Source organism: Branchiostoma lanceolatum, chromosome 8, assembly GCF_035083965.1.
Source record: "Branchiostoma lanceolatum isolate klBraLanc5 chromosome 8, klBraLanc5.hap2, whole genome shotgun sequence".
NCBI classification, from domain to species: Eukaryota; Metazoa; Chordata; class Leptocardii; order Amphioxiformes; family Branchiostomatidae; genus Branchiostoma; species Branchiostoma lanceolatum.
Window position 1 is genome coordinate 10483721 of NC_089729.1, and position 20530 is coordinate 10504250.

Consider the following 20530-nt stretch of genomic DNA (forward strand, 5'->3'; position numbering starts at 1 on the left):
ATCGTGTGGTAGTGCCACTTTGTGTCCCTTTTATTTCCAACTGTAAAATATTAGTTATGGCACAGTTAAAAATACATTCAAGGCTATAAGCTAGCATATTCTATTCCTTTCTTCTTATAAATCTAAGAAGGGCAGTAGAAATTGGAGCGTGAGAGCTGCCTCACCACTTAAAAAAATCCATTGAGGGTATCAAACCAAAAATATTTTGCTTACTTACATTGAGGTACATGGCAAGAAATTGTTGTTATAATGATATAATATACTCATTTAGAATTGTTATTCATCCAGCTAACAATAGGCATAATGTGAGTATTCAATCCCCTGCTCTAACACAAAATGATTTGCAGCCAGCTTGTTGATTTCAGATTATAACAGCATGATTGCTCAGCGCGAAATCCCCTGTTGCTCTCTCACAGAACTAGTATCATTTTGCAGCGTGCAACCACAATTAAGCCATTTAAAAAAAAATGTTTTCACCCCTCCATGGGCAGAAACTTGCCCAACTTAGCCACTTAAAGCTATGTATTTTGGTACATATATAGTTATTGCCACATCACAGGCCAATTGTAAACAATGCATGATGTAATGCCTGTTGCCTGGCAACAGTGTCATGGACAGGATCAGGACAAGGCCTGTGTCAAAGTTCAGAGACTTGATCTTTACTCAATGGTGAATGGACAAGTGTAGAGAGCAATGAGAGGACTACATTAATCCCAAAACAAGTATTCCAGAAGATCTTTCAGGTGACGGTTTCTTACTTGGTCCAATATCAGAAACTGTCACGATTTTGCCCCTCAAACATCTGCTAGTTTATCAACCTTCTCTCCAGTTTGCATTCATCTTATACATGAATGTCATAAGCATAAGCACTATGTTATGTCAACTCAACTTCTGTTATAACTCACCTCTCTTTGAAAACTCCAAGATAAAACAGACCAATCACTAGATTGTGAGGACTGTGCAAGTATATGAAGCTTTGTGAAAATTTGCCTTGTATTTTGTCATTGGCCATGGATTCCGAATACATGTACTTCATTATTCAAATATCATCACATCATACTGCTACATGTTATACACAGGCATGCATTGCTTGCCAATCTTCTGTGATGTCTTAAGACGTCTTGTCCCACTCCTTGGTCCTCAGCTCCACCCGCCTGATCTTGCCACTGACTGTCTTAGGCAGCTCCTCAACAAACTCAATCTAAAACGAAAATAAACAAGTAAACAAACAAATCTTCCATCAGGATTATGAATATTATCCATGCAGTGTCCTTAATCCAACGAGTGCATGGACTGGAACAAGGCCAAAGTGATAGACAGATGTGTATCATTATACATACATATTCAATATCCATGAATAGTTTCATCAGGTTGGTATAGTCATTGAATAAAAAGACTCTTTTTACACAACCAAGTAGAGATTTATTCAACCAACATTTCGGTGACCATCTGTCACCTTCTTCAAGGCAGCACAGGTGTCGCTGCTTATACACATATACATACCTAAGTTCCATTGGTATAGTCTTTGTCTTTGTCAGCAGCCAGTGCTAGCCCTTTGTAATAGCTACAGGCCAGTAGGCTAGAACAGTGAATGATATCAAATTTTTTATGTTGGTCAAAAGTTATTTATCTTTCCTTTTTTTTAAGATGACATTTAGATTACCTGTCTGGGGTACTTGTAAGGAGCGGTTGTTTTCTTGACATGTTCTTGTATGTCCTTGACGAGCTTCTCCCTCTGACTGATGTCTTGGTAGCTCGGTGAGAGGATAATAAACGCCTTCACAACCTGGAGACATTCAAGGAAAATGTGTAGATATCATTCAGCAGAAACAGTACTGTAAGTTGTAAGTTGAACCTTGGTGTAATAAAATAATCCATTTCCATGTTGATTGTAATAATCATAACTTGGCGACAGGATTATAAACACCATTAGAACCTCCCTAAGAACAAAGTACATTGTACATGTACGTCATTCGGCATAAACATTTTGTGCCTATTGTAAAAAAAGAATTCACTTGTCGGTTAGAATCATAAAACCATGCTTTCATCTATGTTGTGGTATCTTTATTTTTGTAATAACTTTAAATTCATAGACATGGAGATGTCTAACTTGCTGAATTCTGACTGCTTTCCAAAATCTGATCTAAATGGTGTTCAAAAATATCTTGAAGACTTTTTTTCCTGAAAGCATTTAGCTCAGCATCAGAGCAGATGTAATTACTGCAGAAGTCAACTATTGACGTTAAATCAGATATCTTTCAAACTGACAAACAAACAATAAGTTTCTTGCAAATTCATGACCGCAGGCTAATTGCAAGTTGACAACAATTAATGACGATGAACAAACATAAGGCATACATGTGATACTGTACAAGCGACGAAGATTAAACTATGTTGCTAGTCTACAATAAGTTTTTATATCTACATACTAATGTAGGGTTTGACTTCTTCTTTGAAAGCAGTGGAAAATTTGTAATGACTAAGGCCCCTACCTGCCCCCTGATAGGATCAGGACTGCTGACTACAGCTGACTCTGCCACTGCTGGGTGTTCAATCAGGGCACTCTCCACTTCAAATGGACCGATACGGTATCTGGGGCATACATGCATCACTGAGTCAAACTTAGAAGCTAGTAGTCCCCTTTTAAGAAGATGACATTCTGAAGAAATGCAATGTCATGTAGCTGTCTTATGGCAATGGTCTAATGTTGCAACACCTTGATTTAAAATACTGGTACATACTAGTATGATGTCACATGGGATCAAAACTCATTAACCCTTATCACAAGCTGTTTGGCATCCCATTCTCTATTGGTTACAGAGTTAGGCAGCTGGGAGAAGGTTAAAATAGACTATGAATCCAATAATCCAGAATCTATTGTCCTATTTTTTTCTGGTTGACAGTTTTACATAAAGTTTTGTCTGTTGACCTGTATTTTTTCTGCAACTTTCTTTAATTTATAAAAGTCAGTCTTTTTATTTACAACTTCAAACAATTAAACCCTACTCAAACTCTTTAGCCACAATATGACTATAGACTTATTAGGACTCTAAATCATGTACAGTCTCTCATGACCTCAATGAAAAGCGGCCTGCAGGCCGATCTGAGCTTCTCTTGAATAAACAAAGGTTCAAACAAACAAAGAAACAAAAAACAATGGTTACTAACCCAGCTGACAGAATGACATCATCAGCCCTCCCAACGAACCACAGGTAGCCATCTTCATCTCTGAGCGCACGGTCTCCCATCACGTAGTAGTCCCCGCGGAACGCATTCACAGTCCGCACTGGGTCATCCTGCAGGAAAAACAACAAAGGAAATCAGCACAAAATATTCTCTACCCTCATCTCATCTATCCTTTAGTCTTAAAATATTTGACCATTGGGGTACCACAAACGATCTGGCAACCAGTTTTCTCTATCCCTTCTCCACCGCATGCATGGTAGGTCGGACGTACACAGTCCTGGGTCGGAGTGGTGTGGTCATATGCTATAGGAAGTGCCTCTTGCGGGGAGTGACTAACTGGAGTTTGTAATTGCCATAAAAATGACTGGATTTATGTCAAAGAGGTTGTTGGCAATATTTTTACACAATGAAGGCGCTCACCATAGGCATAGAATGAATCATATGGGGATATACTTTATGTAGGTTTATTGGGAACTTGCTGATGTAAAACATGTATCAATTTACAATACTTACAATGTGCTGATTCAGAAATAACTCATGAATGAGATCTAAAAATAGTAAAATGCTATCTGTATTCTGTATCTGTATAGCCGGTATAACTGCCTTTTGGAGTAACATACCAGCTACTAGTATCTCAGCACATTGACATCACATAAAGCCTTATCTTTGGATTGTCCTGAAAACCAGTTCACGTACCAAGTACCGTGTAAACAGCCCCACTGGCCGGTGGGGTTTGACCTTGATGGCAAGGTCACCTTCCTTTCCAGGCTCCAACTCTCGACACTTGTCATCTATCACCTAGCAACAGGAAAAAAAACAAAATATTTTAGCAAAATAAACCAAAATCAAACGACAGGTATACTAACAAGTTCAGATATTTCCAAATGAAACTTTAACATGTCAAAACCTTGTTATCTAACAACTGCTTGTTTTTCATATTGCTTGCTAATAGTTGTTTTCAGATATTTGTCTGGCTTAAAAAAGGGAATTAGAAATAAAAACAGACATGGAAAGCTTGTGTCACTGGCAATGAAAACAGAAAAATGGGCTCAATTCCTAAACAGGGATGGATGGATTGATTGATTGATTGATCGGGTGATTGGTTGGTTAATTGATTGAGTGCTTACCCTAAGATCGTAACCAGGAGCCGGTTTTCCCATGGATCCTGGCCGCACGTCCAGACACCGGAACATCCCACAGGCCAGGCACTGTTCAGGCATGCAAAAATGACTGTATCAGACATCGGACCATTCTTCAAGCTAGGCACTGTTCAGGCATGTAACATAACTGTGTCAGACACCGGAACATTCTACAAGCTAGGCACTGTTCAGGCATGTAAAAATTACTGTGTCAGCTGTGCAGTATTATCAACTTCACTTCTACATTGTACAATACAAACAAAATAACATTTTTTTGTTTAAAAATTCTTTTTTCCCAAGAACTATCGCAGTGTGGAACTTCTTGCCATCAAGTATAGTTGAGGCATCCTCGTTAGACGGCTTTAAACAACACTTGTGTACAAAAGTTAGGTGTGACAGGCCGTTCAGCTAACTAAAGTACAGTGACTTTTGTTAGGTCTTCTACAACTATACATACAAACAAAAAAGTGAAACATACCGTTTCAGACTGCCCATATCCCTCTCTGATTGTCAGCCCTGTACCAGCTTTCCACTCATTCATCACTTCTGGGTTCTAGGGAGAAAAGACAAGAAATCTAGTCTGGAGCCATCTTCAACTTTACTCGTTCCACAAAAAGACTGGTAACAGTTCCATTCAGATGGTTGTCATTTGTATTCTTGGTTGGAATCAAAGGGGAGCTAAACTTAAAATTGAAAAAAAAGTACTATACTATGCTGAATACACCCCCAAAGTAGTCTGAGTTCTCACATGTTTTACATACTAGTAAGTCTACACACAGCCGACTTACCAGCGGTTCCCCTGCGCTAACCACATGTTCCAACTTTGACAGGTCGTACCGAGAAAGGTCGTTCTGAATCATCATACGGTACGCCGTAGGAGGAGTGCACATGGTGCTGATCGGCACCCTGGACAACACCTGTTCCGAAACACAGCAGTCAAGGTCAAATCATCAAGGTCAAATCACCAGAACTCACCAGAGCATCGCCTCCTGTTAGAGAGTGCTCCACTCGTGAGAGGTCGTACTTGCTGAGGTCGTGCTGTACCACCATGTGATAGGCAGCAGGAGGCAAGCACAGGGTGGTGATGGGATAGGTGGACACCGCCTGTTCCAAGGGAACAACGTGCAGTTGTCAATAGCAGTGTCCAAGGAGGTAATTGTCTTGATTCTATTTCATTTTGTTTGATCTGGTTCGGATTGATTTCTCTTAGTTCTCATCTTATCCCTGCACTGCACAGATTTCTCTGCAGTTCAATCTGAATTAATCAATTGGATTGCTTGAATTTGTACATTCACAGCTTTATTTTTTTTAGGTAGTAGTTAAGACATACAGGCTACTGATTTTCTTCTAATAAAACAGATGAAAAGAGAAATTCTGCAGTGATTGTCTCTATCAATCCTTGGATGTTACATTGACAACAGCATCTGTGGCAAAAGTTTCATAGTGTTCCTAATTTCCTATAAGTTATAACACCTGTTACCTTGAATTTGAAAAAGACATTAAAAAATCTATATGATTTCAAAGTCAAACATTTCTTTCACTCACAGCACAAAGTCATGACTGAAATAGAATGATTAGAGGGAAGATGAGCCTATGAGAATTGTAAGACGTTACTTATCCGAAACATTGGTTGTTGACTGTACAAAGAACATGGTTGTGAATAATGAACCTTGTTATACCGTAGTGATTTTCCAACTATCATTCACGAGTGTCCAGCCTACCTTTAGGGTCTCTACAGCATCAAACTTGGGGGTGTGGTGAATGAACACACAGGCTCCCTGGACCCAGGGGCCAAACAGGTTACTGTAGGCAGACTTGGCCCAGCCGGTGTCAGACATGTTCCAGATCATGTCACTGGACGTCAGGTCCAGCCAGTACCTGTGTTATACAGAAACATATCGCTACAAAAACAGACACGTGCAAACTGACACGGACCAAATCAAAGGTAACACAGGATGATGTAGAGAAAGAAAAAGGGAGAGAGAAGACACATTGCATTAATGTTATTGACAAGTATGAACCTCGAATTTGAATCTTGTGTAATTTCAAACATTTGTTTAATATATAATAACTATACACTTCTTCTTCTTGATAGACAGAGCACAATCATAAACATGATAAAGACATGCATGTTAACTACATTGACATAAACATAAGATATGAAGTAAAGAGTTGCTTCCAAGCAAATCTAGTACAACCAATTGAAGGCTGATTGTAAACCACTGACCAAGAAAATTGTCTTGCAACATGAATGTATGCTAGAGATAAGAAAATTGGAGAAAGGCAAAATAAAACGACACTTGTTATATACTACCAGTAGTCACACAGTATAGGGACAAGCTTAATATATAACAATTGTATATTGTGTATTCTAGGTAACATATTGCATGCAGTATATACATGAGCTTGGTTTGCCTCGTGTTATACCTGCCAGTAGTGACATGCCCCAGCCCATAGCTGGCATGAGTGTGTTCAGCCATCTTGGGTGCCCCTGTGGTCCCACTGGTGAAGAACAACTGCATGGGCTCGTCACTACGGGTCCTAGCAACCTACAGCAAAACAAATATTTGGAATTATTGTATTATTGGTATGAAGTACTTTCCATCTCAATTCATTTGTCTGTTAGCCATGAGTTCAGATCTGATCATGAAGAAACAATTTGCTCTACATTAATTTCTTCTGCTTTGATTCATACTGTAACTTTTTATGAAACATGTATGCATGCAGGGCAGATACATTCTTGTATGCCAGAGCATCATGCTATCAAAAAAAGTCAGGAGTAATTTATATGACATAAGTACATATACCTTTTAGAGGGTAACAACTGGACTTGACTACAAACGACATGCACAAACAAGCATGCCAATGTAACACAATTAAGCAAGAACTTGACAATCTTATACCTTACGTTTTAGCACTTTTACTGATATTAAAAATACTTTAAAGTTCAAAGCTAGCTTACCTCATGATGCTGTGAGGCCTCCCTGTACAGCTGTCTATAGTCCAACCAACCATCTCTGGTCTGTCCAGTCTCGGACACCAACAGTTTCACCCTCAGATCAGGGCACTGGGCAGACACCTGGATGTGTACAGGTACAGGTGTGTGAGAAATAACTTGGAGAACAGTAGAGCAAGATGGGTTGTGGATGGGAAGGATGGGGGGGGGGGGGACCTAGCAGCTGACAAGAGACAATAAACAACGACATTGTCATAGCCTGCCTCAAGACACGTAGCTACTGATGTAAGTAAATATAAATTGGCATAATTGAGGATGATGACAATGTGCAAGAAACTAATATGATCTGATACATCATTCATTACTCGAGTGATGTACCTTTTTTTAGTATACAGCAAAACAGCGTTCACATTCTAGACATGTTTAAGAGTCTCTATACCTGGTCCACTCTCTCTGCTATGACGTCATCGGCAATGATACACTTAGCCCCGGACATGCGTAAGCGGTGGAGGATGTCCTTTGACATCAGCTGAGGGGTCCCTGGACTCAGGACAACACCTGAAACAATAAAAAAATGAGCTTTTAGTCTGTCTAGATGAAAAAAAATATGGCACATGCTGTGTTCTTGGATCTTATGTAGGCACATAGCTACTGATTCCAGTCCAGATTACATTACAACTTGTACCATTGTCCACCTCTACATAACGACCACCTGGCCATTGTAGCCACATTGTAGCCACATTAAGAATCCTGTCTACAGTGACCACCTGTCCATTGAGTCCCTTGAGTGGTCACTATAGACAGGTCCAGTGAGACAGTCATCTATAGCATAAACCCATCCAACCTGCTCTCACACAGGCGATGTTGACCAGCCACCACTCTGGCACCCTGGGAAGGATGACCACTGCTCGGTCGCCATGTCTCAGGCCACAGGAGGTCTGTAGAAGGTTGGCTACTCTGGACGTCAAGAAAAGAAAAATTGATATTTATTTATTTATCTATCTATCAATCATGTTCCTGCAACAATGTGGATGTAGTAGTAGTAGTAGTAGTATCCAGTATTAGATTATACTACTGCGGGGTTCCCTGACGCAGGGGTAGGCAGCAGTCGGCTAGTCTTCACACAGCGCCTCCAAGCGGCTCTGTCCAGCGGGTCCACGTTGGTGAGGCCGCACTCTGTAATGTCCTTCTTAACACACTCAGATGGTATATCCCTAATCTTAGTATGTCTGTTAAGTTTGATAAGTTGAGTTGTTTAATCAAATGTTGAATTACTTGTTGATCCCTTATCTAGATACAAGCCTATGAGGTTTTGCCAACTGTTCGATCATTTGTTTATCATGATAACTTTCTGTCTTACTTTTTGGAATATTCTGCCAGCTGTTGAAAGTTCCACTGCAGCTGGTTGCCATGGTCATCTATCCACCACAGGGCAGGGTTGTCCGCTCTCTCCTTTGTCTGGCAAAAATAAAGACATTGTAAGTCAAACATTTGCATAGACTTATAGATTACAAAGACTAGGGTCAAATTAGACTCTGCAGCTGCACATGTTAGTGTGGGGCGTGGGCTGACTCATTCATTGAGAAAAAAAAATCAGGTGCAGTCAATTCCAAATCACACTGTTTTCATTCACAGCAAAGGTGTTTGTTGCCTTTTGTCATAACATTTTCAAAACCTTTTTAACCATCTAACCTGAGATAAATAATTGCTGTTAACAATTTCTAGATTTAAACTCAAGACCTAAGAGCCATTCTAGATGTTAAATAATCAGATATTTTTCAAAAATCTTTATGTACAAAAAATTTTGCAACTTCGAAGAATCAGGTCTATATATACTCACCTTTTCTTTCTTAGCCCAGTCATCGACCACATTAGCAAAGTTGAAATATTCTGGCACTTCTAGGTGGAAATTTTTCCACCCTGCTTCGTAGTCGTCAAACCCAGTTCTAGAAGCCTCTCTAGTCTGATAGGCAGTTGTAGTGTGGATACAGCAAGAAGTATTGGTTTGCAGTACTGAAGCTGATGTCTTGGAATGTCTAAGATGGTAAAAATTGCTGAACCTTCTTGGTCTGGTTGCAGATTTAGCGAAGACTTGTCCGACTCCGTTAAAGAGTGGGGACTTCAAAATTGTCACACACAGACTCATGGTGGAATGTGTTAATCATCAATTATTTGTATGGCCTCTCTATAGACTGCACCTGAAAAATAAGGATTTAAAATAGAAATTGAAATAACAGATGTCAGTAACTTTTTAATTTTCTTTAAAATATATTTTACCAGAAGTGGACATTAGCAACTAGAGTTCCACGACCTCATACCTTCGCCAAATGATTTTAACCATTGTGACTGACGTATTAGGAGTGTTTCTCATCAATCATAAATCATACCAGTTGATTGTCTTAAAATATGACATGTCCAAAGTATGAGCTTAACAAAGTATGAAGAAGGTGATGCTAATATTGATCATCAATTATGCAAATGAGGCCCTTATCAGCATAATTTGATTCAACGATGTTCACATTCACATAAATTCCCGATGCCACGAAAAAAGTATTAAATGCATGAAATTTCCGTCATTTACCAGTATGGAATTATAGTAGTTTCTCATTTAAGTATGCAAATTAGGCCCGCATTTGCATATTTTCTATCTTCAACATTCCTCTCTTCCTCAGTTACAATTTGAATAGTCATATCATGGCACAAAGTAGATTTTTAAAGTTGCCTCATTAATTATGCAAATTAGAATCTGATTTGCATAATTATCGGCCAATCATTCTAAGCATCACACAAGCTATCGACATACCAAAAATCATGACCATCCATCAAGGCCATCTTGAGTTATAGTATTTTCTCATTAATTATGCAAATGAGGTCTTCATTTACATAGTTCATATCAATTAATATTTCTCTCTTCCTCACTTACATATGTCACATGTTTCAGAGTCCTATCATGGAATTTGGCGGATGTATAAACTTTCCTCATTAATTATGCAAATTAGATACTGATTTGCATAAAAAGTATCTAATCATGTTCATCATCACTCAAGCTATCTACTTACCAAAAATCATTGCCATCCATCAAGCCCTTCTTGAGTTATTCCCTTTCAAAGTCAGATGCAAAACCTGCTCCTGCAGTTCCAAAAATGCCGCTAGGGGGCCCAAACCCATAACACTTACTCTCTGTCCACTCTATCTACCACTCAAAAATCAGTTCCATAGCATGTCCAGAACACGAGATATCAAAACAGGAAGTTCCGCTGCAGTACCATAACAAGCCGCTAGGGGACCCAAAATCTAATCATTTCCTAGTCTCATCAAGACCTACCCACCTACCAAATATCAAGACAATCCATCCAAGCCTTCTCGAGTTATGCTGTACATTACATACATACATACATACACACAAACGCTACCCTCTGCATAACCTTCTCGGCGAAGGTAATTAGAATCTAACAGGCGTAAAGATCGGGATCTTCTGAAGTTGTCTGGCTTGGAAACTGGTCAAATTTTACCTGTTAGTCCTAAAGGTAGCAGTTTTATATCTTTGTACTGTACAAAAACTTGTTATACAGTGCAGTGTTGATCAACACACCACATTGAAAGGAGACACCACAAGCAGATCAAGTGCCCTGCGTTACGCCCCCTTTTGTAGCTGAAAGAATGCATACACCAGGTAGAAACGTTACCTGTTGTTACATGCCAGGGTTAGCTGAATAATCAAGTCTTGACCCTTGCAGAAGACATATATATCTTCTATTTATGGTGATCGTCTTGCGTCGCTCTGCACTCTCAGCTTCCCTTGTGATGGGTCAGGCGAGGTCAGTCAGCTCAAAGTTTATTTGGACGAGCTCACTCTTACAAACAGGTAAATAAGTTTTTTAAAAAGATTTGAAGAAAGTAACTAGCAGTGTAATGATTAAATATACTTCTTATTCTTATATATTCATTTTTTACATATGATATTATCTATTTTTTTTGGTAAGATTTTTTTTTTTCATTTTATATAATCACCTTCACAAGAGAGTGTTTCCCCTTCATTTTGTGGACTATAATGAGGCGCTGGGTTGGCGGATTTATTTTGAGGGTGAACGTGAAGGAGGTCACATAAATAGTCCCTTAAACTTTGTGGCCACGATAAGGTTTATAATGGGATAACAAGTAATGAATGATATATAGAAAGGTACTATTTATACTAATCACCATATTCTATTAAATATTATCTTCCAAATGGTCCCAAATTTATTATATTTTCTACCTACGTCTGGCGGATGTGGTGTCAAGCTAGAACTAGCTGTGATCAGCCACATTTCGCGCCAAACTTTGAGGTCATTTAACATAAGGAGGGGAGCAGAGCGAAGACCGCCCGGCAAAACGACAAGAAACAAGGTAAAACTTCTGCTAATACCTTTATACCTTTATACCATGTTCAGTCGAGGAAGGCAGCGCCTGTTGTGGACTGGTCTATTCGCTTCCGCCGTGTTCGTGCATCAGCTCCTTGCAATGTCGATCCAGTTGAGACTTGAACTGAAGACTATTATGCTTCATAACTTGAGATAAAGTGATCTCTATGTATTAAAGCTGGGAGAATGTGTATTATGACAGCTGACCAAAGCTCTACAGGTTAAACGGGGTTTGATGATTTTTCATGTGGTGCAAGATAGTAATTTTAAAGCAAGATAGTTGCGATCTTTCGGGCTCATACTTGGCTTTATCCATATCCATCGTTTGCGGAGCTTGATGAAAGTCATCAGCGACTCTAACCATGTTTTCAAGAGCGTTACTGTTTTTACATTATAATCAGAAGCACTTCTTTTGAAATTGTGTATAAGTTCACAATGAGCTTTTTCTTGCCCTGCCATGCCTGTTTTGATGGTTTAAGAAACCCCAAGGGAGCGAACCGTATTTCCGGCTAACTTTAACTCGGAACATCTGTATGCCATCTTGCCCGGACCTGTTTCATCCCCAAATTTGTTATCTAACTACAAATGTATTTAATTTCCGTTTTCTAGTCACCCAATCTTACCAGAACACACAGGATCTTGTCTTTAAGAGTTAAAATAGAGATATTAAAGAGGTAGCCAGAAAGAGTTGTGTTTATACACTTTTGATAATTGGGAGAGAGAGAAAGTTGTGACGACTCACATGTATGTGTGAAATACTAGTAGTTCCCATTGTTATGCAGCATCAAATTGTCAGACAGTGATCCAAAAACCTTGAATCATGAATGTGAAAGATGTATTGAATGAAGACCTATGTATTGTTTGGCTACGCTGACACAATGGATACTGGTAATGAATAAAAAAGCAGAGGAAAAGATCAGAGTTAGTCACATGCTATATTGTTCCCCATTGTCTGTCCCTCCTTTTCATGTTACATGTACTTGCAATAGACCGATCCTGTCGAACACCAGATCGAACGTATGGAACCCCCTAAGAACCCCCAGTTCGATTTCGAACACCTCCGTCAAAAACAGTGCTAGTAGGACAGACATGGCTCGTGTAAAATAGATTACGTATATCTGAGACAGGTTTTTTACTGTAATGGTTGCATGTATGCTCAGGACACAAACGAATGGAAGAGGACACTTGCTCGGACACTCAATGGGAGGGAGCTTGTACCACATTGGCAGCTACTACAGCGCCCGCTAGCGTATAGTTTCGCCTCTTCCGTACTGGTGTGTGATAGTGATTAATTTACCGGTGAACAGGGAAGTAAAATAAACGCATTTAAATTCTTATTTACTGAAGATCATGCAGCTTTTTTGCATGCAGTCAGAACAGTGGGGACCCTGTCACAGATATACGTACCCTGTTTTACACGTGCATCGGCTGTTTGTCAAAAACCGGGAGCTGATTCCCACCGACAAGGTAATGATGTGCGACACCTACCGCTTCAGCATTGACCGAAAACAGCAGGCTCTCGCTGCAATTACGTGCACGCCCTCCTCAAACAACTCTACTTGACGGATAAAGATTTCAACAAAGAATGCAGCCCAGTTTTCTTTGACCCGCTTTGAAAGTGTTTTAGAGCCCAAAAACTTAACGGAAGTCAGTCGACATTATTTTCAACCTGGCCGCGGCAGCCATTCTTGTCCGTCAAGCCCTGTTTTTGACGGAGGTGTTCGAAATAGAACAGGGGGCGTGGCTTTGGGATCGGTCTATTAGCCCACAGACAAGAACTTGCATATACTAGTTGTATGATAACTAACAGGCACAAATGTACAAATCTTAGCAGCACTCCACTAGAGACGGAAGAATCTGAGAATCTCTTTTCCTTGGTTTCACTTCATTCCAACCACATCATAAAATCTAAATCATATGATTTGATTTGATGATAGTTTCCTCTCCTCTGTGTTGTATTGAAGTTAATAATTTTCTGACAATTTTGTTCACTTACACTCCCAAATAATGCCAGTCTTCTACAGGTGATACCCAGTAATTTGTGATGATGGATTTGGATGACTGGTTGGTTGGAGGCCGCATGGCTGCAGATAAGGCCAGGAAGAGATACTTCCTGACGACAGCAGACATGAAGGGCCTGGACTACACCACTCCCTTCTGGTACGGCATTGGGTGCGGAAGTCCTATGAAGTACTACAGGCCTTCAGATCTGAAGGAAAGGGTTGGTAGCAGCTCATTTGCATTAGTTTCTCCATATTATTGCAACAAGTCTTCTAAGTTCAGTAACAGCTCATGTAGAGCTTAAAAGTATGGCCCCATCTTTCTTAAGAGCAGAATTGTTACACTTCTGTTCATGATGATGTTCAAAATGTACTTTCCATTTCCTTGGCTAACCTCTAGTAAAACCTGAAGTAAATGAACAGTTAAGGAATGTAATATCATTTCAGTTTCATTTTGGAGCTTTTCAAGCTTGGTTTCATTTGCAAGCACAGGGTTCAATGTGTGTTTACATTCTTTATTTGTTTGTTTGTCTGTGCCTTTATTTAGTATACCAATACTTCGGGACAATCTATATTGTTTGTTTTTTTTGTCCAAAAGGCAGAGCAGAAGTACGGAAAGGAAGGCTTTGCAGAGAAGCTGAAGGGTTGGGAGAAACGGGAGAAGAAGAGGAAGCTTGATGAAGAGAAGGTGAAAACTTTTGTTGTTTTTAATACCGCTCTGTAGTTGTGTTGGGTAGTGGGGTCGTGTGGCGTAACAGCAGGGTGTTTGGCCCCAAACCCAGAGATCCCTTTTGAAAGGCATTTAACACAACATTCCTCACTCCACCCAGGTGTAAAATTGGGTACCTGACTTAAATTGGGGAGGTAAAAGGCGATGGAAGGAGAGGGATGGGCTCTGCCTTCCGATACCATTACTCTCCAAGCAGAGGTAAGATCTGGGGTATTTTCAACATATTTTTGCGGTATTTTTAATTTGTTTTATACGTTTTTCTACTTAAACGGAAAGGTAGAAAAACGTATAACATACCGCGAAAATACCCCGGAACTTGACCTCTGCTTGGAGAGTATGATACCGTGCCCTAGACACAGTGCATAACTATCCACTCACCTACGGCATCAAAAAGGCTATGGAACCTTTCTTTTTTTTTAGTTTTGTTGGGATGAGAAGGAAGGTAGCATCTGGTTTTTAGCTTTTGCTCAGAAAGAGAAATAGCAGGAGGACAATGAGAAATTCTTGGTTTCTTTTCCAATTTTAGGTGACAAGTTTGTGGTTTTATATTTCTTGTTTTCTTTCCCAATTTTAGATGACAAGTTTGTGTTTTTATTTTTTGCCTTCATTCAGAAAAGGCAAGACGAGCAGGTCCGTAAAAGTAAGAAACAGAAGCTGATGTCCACAGTACCGGAGTGGGGTCGCCAGAAGCTGACAGACTTGGCCAGCGTGGGAGCACTGGCTCAGAAGTGTAGCATAGAACAGCTACAACAGGTGAGTAAATGTGTGTGTGTCTCAGGAATGGAAGTGACAACACTAGATGTTAATTGGCCAGCATGGTTGAATTGTCAGCAACTGTGTCTCTCAAAGAGAATGTCACACATCCATCTTGCATGCTGCTGGACTGATGCAGTCCTTAGGACGCAGTGTGGTCTGTGGTCCACTATTTGTGGTCCACCCTGTATGTGTGTATCAGAAGACACTCAAGATGAAGTATTTGACATTGAGTGGTCAGCCATGGTGAACTGGCAACTCTGTCTTTGAAATAGGATGTCGCACACCCAATTTGCATGTAACCTGGCATCCTGTCTATCAAGGATGGGCCAGGCTATCTTCAGGGCAGAAGCCCTGTACCCCAAAGATAGACTGAATGCCCGGTTAACTTGTATGCTACTGGAAAGCGTTACAGGTCTTAGGACGCAGTGTTAAGTTGTGGTTTATGGTCTATTATTTATACATAGTAGAAGATGCAAATAAAATTTCAATTAAAATTTCAAATACCTGTAGCTGTTCAGTAAACTAATTTAATCAACACACATTTCCATTTTTTGTCTTATGTTGATATCGGTGCCTGGTTCATTTCTGACCAAAAAGGCTACTGACTGGATGGAGCTACTTGTACATTGTTGTACATTTATTCCTATCTTTGTGTCCAAGGTGCTCATGTTTGCGGCGGAGAAGAAGCTCCCAGTGATTGAGGCCATAAATGCAGTGAAGGACGAGGCACTGTTACCAAGGAAGAACTTCAAAGAACTGCAGCCCAAACTGGCAAAGTTCCTCGACTCAGATGCAGGTAAGACATGATTAACAAACAATTACTAGTAGTAGTCATCAGATCAGACTGCTTGGCTGGACAAAGTCAACTACTGTAAATTCAGAAATGTTCGCGGTGGTTTTATGTTCGCAATTTTCGCAGTAAGCTCTTGGCCGTAAACGTAAAACCACCGCAAATTTTTTTGCCCTCCTACCCTTGCCTACTATTGTCTCAAAATTAAAACCATGCCGCATTTACAGTAGTGTTCTTTCTGTACTTAAAACACTTTTACATAACACTGACTGTGTGACAATGGAATGTGTACAGTTGCACGCCGACATTTCAATGCTTTATTTTACTCTTGATCAACAATAAGATGCAGCTCTGAAGAAGAACGCCCAGAAGCTTGCCAAAGCGGAGGCCAGTAGAGCTCAACAGGCGAAACTAAACAGGAGAATCACAGGTGCCTGGGACCTGACTATCACCAACAGTCAGGCCAAAGTCAATGGGCTTACAGGTTAGTATCCAACATGCTGTTTCGGAGGGAAGGTCTTCTCAAATTGCAATGTTCATGATAAATATCTCTTTCATGTGACATTGTTATCATTTATGAACTCTGGTTGGCAAGTTGCTTCTCTTTCTACGTTCTGTGTGCTCATCTGTGTATGCAGGTTTGTACTGCAAATGACAACAGTCAGTAGGGAGAAGGTTAGATAATAATGATGTAATAAATATTTGTGGATGATAGATTTCGGGAAGACCACTACGCTGCTAAAGCAGTGTGTGTCATGAGGTGTTGAAAGTTTGTAAAAAATATCAATCATTATATGTGTTCGTAAAAGATACCATTACCAGGTCTCTCCAACAAAACAAGTTCTGAATCCTATCAGTGAAAGTGAGCTTTCTTTTGGATTACAGGTACGCTTGACATTAGTGCACAAAGCGGCTCAGGTTACATTGAATTTCCCTGTTGCTATGGAAACCTGGATTGGTTTTGCGAGACTGATTGTGAGACCAAGTACATTGAGATTTCGACGTGGTGGAAAGTGAACTGGAAAAGGTAAGAAACTGACTTTCGTAATCTAAAGGAAAAGTGCAGGGAGTCATTATCTCCATGAAAAATGGAGATATTGTTTTGGGTGTGTCTGTGTGTGTGTGTTTTTTGTTTCCGGATTTTTGTAGTCAGCTGAGCATAACTCAGCCTCTGGATGTTACCTTGGTACTGCAGCAGAACTTCCATTTTTTTGTATCTTTTGACCTAGATGTGCTATGGTCTTAAGATGATCAATCTTTTCAATGCAAGTTTTGTGATTTTAAATATGCAGCTAATTTTGTTTTCCCACTGTTCTCCAGAACGTATGGCAAGCTTCGACTGACAGTGAAGAAAGACATGTCGGGCGACGACCTCGTGGAGGGAACGTACAACGCCGGCTGGCATCAGAGTGGATGGCCGGCCCTCCTACGCTTCACTGGAGTCAGAAAGGGGCCATGTATGGATGGAACGCAGGGGAACGATAGTGACAGGGCTGAAGACACTGACAGGGATGATGAAGACACTGATGACGAAGTTTAATATCTAGGTTACAGCAGCCATGTAGTACACTTTCCACCTGTGGTGAGACTCACCTCACGTATCCCTTGACCTCTTCTTAGGTCGTTGAGGCATCATGACTGAGCCTGGGACTGTCAAAAATATTGATTAAAAGTGCTGTTCAATGTAGGCATCAAAGTTTATTCTAAGTGTAGTTAGGGTTTTCCCTATTTTGAGGCATAAAACAAATACCTGACTGTGTTTTGTGGCTCTGTAAGACGCATGGTAATGTCTCATTTTTATAAATGCAAAGTGCACACGCTCCCATCTGTTTACTAATATGTTTGTAGCGTAAAAAAAGGTATAATTTCTTGGTTTAGGTTCTGTTCAGACTCTATTGCTAACTTGTACTCTTTTACTAGTTTTAGCTTTTCTCCTAATTTCCTTGTTCTGGTTTTACTAACTTTTAGTCATGTAACATTTTTATTACTGAAAAAGATAAACCAATTTATTTTTATGGCCTATCCATGGAGATATAACTGAAACCTTTTGTGGTTGATGTTGCAGTCAAAGTATCTACAAGGCCTATGATAGACTTGTTGCTGGGTTTATTTTTCTACACTATGTTCACCTTTGAAACATTTTGCAAGATAGTTTTACACTGTATATATTAAAGACACCTTTATTTTTGCAGTATGTAGATGATGTACGGCATGTAGAAAGCTGTTTCTAGTTCCTGAAGTAAGTCTCTAAAATTATACCAAGAAGGTTGATTGTTGAAGAATAAAGGGAACACAAAGGGTTGTCTTTATACCTGTATACCTGTACAAGAACTGGTACATGTTACTATTACATAAGTTTACTTTTTCAACACAGTAGGTAGCATGGAGCATAGTAACAGTACCAGTACATGCACAGTTACAATTCTGAACTACTTCTGTGTAATTGGAATGTAAATGGCCAACAACCATTATTACAAATTAGATCTAGCAGTAACAATACGCATATGAGTACAGGTATAGTTACACATGTGTAACAATGTACATGTACACGTATAAGGTAAGCGCCCTGTTTTCTGCTCAAACACACACAGGAACCTTCCGTGACTTTGCTCTTGACTAATTTCCCAACCAAGGTCTGCGCAGGGTTAGGAGTAGCCTACAATTCATCCTATTTTAGTTCCAGTTCGCTCCTCTGATCACATCCAAGAAGTAATATGTCTGGTATGATAGTATACTAGTAGTCCTTACGCCCGGCACAGATGACTTTTAAAGACTACTGGCCAACTCCAAACCATAGATGACCTTGCTCACAATGAGTTCTAAACCAAGGTCTGGAAAAGGTCGGAAGGGATGACTAAAGTAGGCTATGGGTGGTTTACATTCTCTAAACCTCTTGCAGCCTCCTCAAAACCTGCTGCAACCTTCTCTTAGCCCGATGCAGCTTTAGAGTGGTCTAGTATGTCCAGCACTGTTTGGAGCTCCCTTTAGAAATTTCTAAACCTGCTGCAGCCTTCGATGGTCCACCTTCTCTAGCTGCACGATGGGCTTTAGCTGCTCAGCAAACAGCTTCATGGTGTCGGCGACCTCGTCCTGACCCGACGGGGACACCACGCTGAGCTCCACCAGGTGGGACAGCGACAGCGGCTCCAGGTTCTCCGTGTTTCCCGGTACCGTCACGCGGAAGATTTTAGAGACGGTGACTTTAATGCAGCCCTTGGTGAAGAGGTATCCCTTCACCACACACTCGTGGTCCAGCCTGAAGCCCATGTCTGTGAGGAAGGTCGTGACATTGTCCGACGTTGCCACATCGATGCATGTTCTTACAAGGGTGCTGCGGCTTTTGTCACCTGGTTTTTAAGACAAAGAAAATGTATGTTAACTTTGAAAAGTGGTAAACCCGATATTGAACTTAATTCTATTGTACTTGGTTAGATACCACAACAGCTGTTTTTATCAGATACAAAGTTCTTCACTTTAAATTTTTTACTTTCTGTAAATAGCATGTGTACATCATATGGATAAGAAATCCATGAAGACACCATTGATAATACATGAATACAGTCAAAATTACCCAAGAATTGCCCATTCAGAGGACTAGTAAATTGAATAAGTTTATAAAATCTGGTCTACGTGGACTGATGAGCACTACTAGTACTATATTCCAAACCCCCATGCATACCCTGGGACCCTTGGAGGCCCAGAAAGGGTCGCCTGGCAGGAAGAGCCTGGCCTCGTAGCCAGTCGAGCCTTTTCCGTAAATCGAGGGGACCACCGAAAAGTGGTCAAGGTGGCCAGGTGGATCTTATTTACAGGTGGTTAAAGGTTCGACGGTAAATAAAGTATATAATCAAGTATCAGAATATTACCTATCCCTGCTTCCGCCGTGCCGACATATCTGAGCTGCCAGGGTAGCGAGTCCGGCTGGTCCATCGCCCGCCTGGCCCGGAGCAGGACGGGAGGAGTCTGGCTCCCCCTGAGCATGTAAACCATCTCCTGGTCCACGAACGCCTCCGGGCCGGACTCCACGTTATCGGACAGGCCCCGGAGTCTGTGGAGAAGCGTTTCGCAGGAGGAGTCCAGCACACTGCCCTGGAGAAGGTACTCCTGCATACTCACGCCGCCCGACATGCTTCTGTCTAGCAATATAGCTACTCGAGATCCTTTCAAAAAAGACAGTCAGTAAACTGCAAGTCTTAAGCGTCTATTCTTCAAGCCTTAGTGCGTATAGCGGAATTAATAGCGCCTAAAACAAGGAAAGGATAACCTACTTGCTGGAACATTTGTTTCTTGCATTCATTTGGGGTCATGGACCTGAAAGTTCAGCGGACGAAACCACTCTACAATGGGTTATACATTGAAGTGGTGTTGATTTAATACGGTATGAACAAAATAGGAAAATACATGTACTTAAATCCAGCATTATTTTTGAATTTTTATAGTGTTGATTACGATTTTTTTTAGTTAGTTTGAAAGTATTTTTATCAACAGTTGACAAGGAATACCCCCTGTACGCTATGTACTATGCCGATCAACATGAAGCGGATGAATTCATGTCATAGGTACAAGTTAGGAG

At 40.5% G+C, this 20530-nt stretch overlaps 3 protein-coding genes across 4 annotated transcripts; 1 reads left to right on the forward strand and 2 right to left on the reverse strand.

Moving 5' to 3' along the window:
- Nucleotides 1-9: 9 nt before the first annotated feature.
- Nucleotides 10-11101, reverse strand: LOC136439634 (acyl-coenzyme A synthetase ACSM3, mitochondrial-like). 2 transcript variants are annotated; one of them, XM_066435105.1, is made up of 16 exons: nt 10968-11101; nt 9122-9479; nt 8642-8739; nt 8126-8238; nt 7721-7839; nt 7288-7404; nt 6753-6874; nt 6047-6203; nt 5114-5242; nt 4804-4878; nt 4314-4394; nt 3883-3984; nt 3169-3296; nt 2493-2592; nt 1664-1786; nt 10-1201 (listed from the first exon to the last, which is right to left on the reverse strand). In XM_066435105.1, exons 2-16 carry the CDS (start codon nt 9425-9427, stop codon nt 1112-1114), a joined length of 1860 nt encoding a protein of 619 aa, XP_066291202.1. In that variant the 5' UTR covers nt 9428-9479; nt 10968-11101; the 3' UTR covers nt 10-1111. The 2 variants fall into 2 exon arrangements, with proteins under 2 accessions (XP_066291202.1, XP_066291203.1); XM_066435106.1 differs by lacking the exon at nt 5114-5242 and adding an exon at nt 5301-5429.
- Nucleotides 11102-11540: 439 nt separating this feature from the next.
- Nucleotides 11541-18266, forward strand: LOC136440146 (uncharacterized). The gene is made up of 8 exons (XM_066435998.1): nt 11541-11667; nt 13696-13902; nt 14280-14369; nt 15024-15164; nt 15828-15963; nt 16301-16441; nt 16843-16984; nt 17278-18266. The coding sequence occupies exons 2-8, from the start codon at nt 13726-13728 to the stop codon at nt 17495-17497; spliced, it is 1047 nt and encodes a 348-aa protein (XP_066292095.1). The 5' UTR covers nt 11541-11667; nt 13696-13725; the 3' UTR covers nt 17498-18266.
- Nucleotides 18077-20284, reverse strand: LOC136440147 (mediator of RNA polymerase II transcription subunit 18-like). Its single transcript, XM_066435999.1, has 2 exons — nt 19824-20284; nt 18077-19304 (listed from the first exon to the last, which is right to left on the reverse strand). The coding sequence occupies exons 1-2, from the start codon at nt 20083-20085 to the stop codon at nt 18952-18954; spliced, it is 615 nt and encodes a 204-aa protein (XP_066292096.1). The 5' UTR covers nt 20086-20284; the 3' UTR covers nt 18077-18951.
- Nucleotides 20285-20530: the final 246 nt, after the last annotated feature.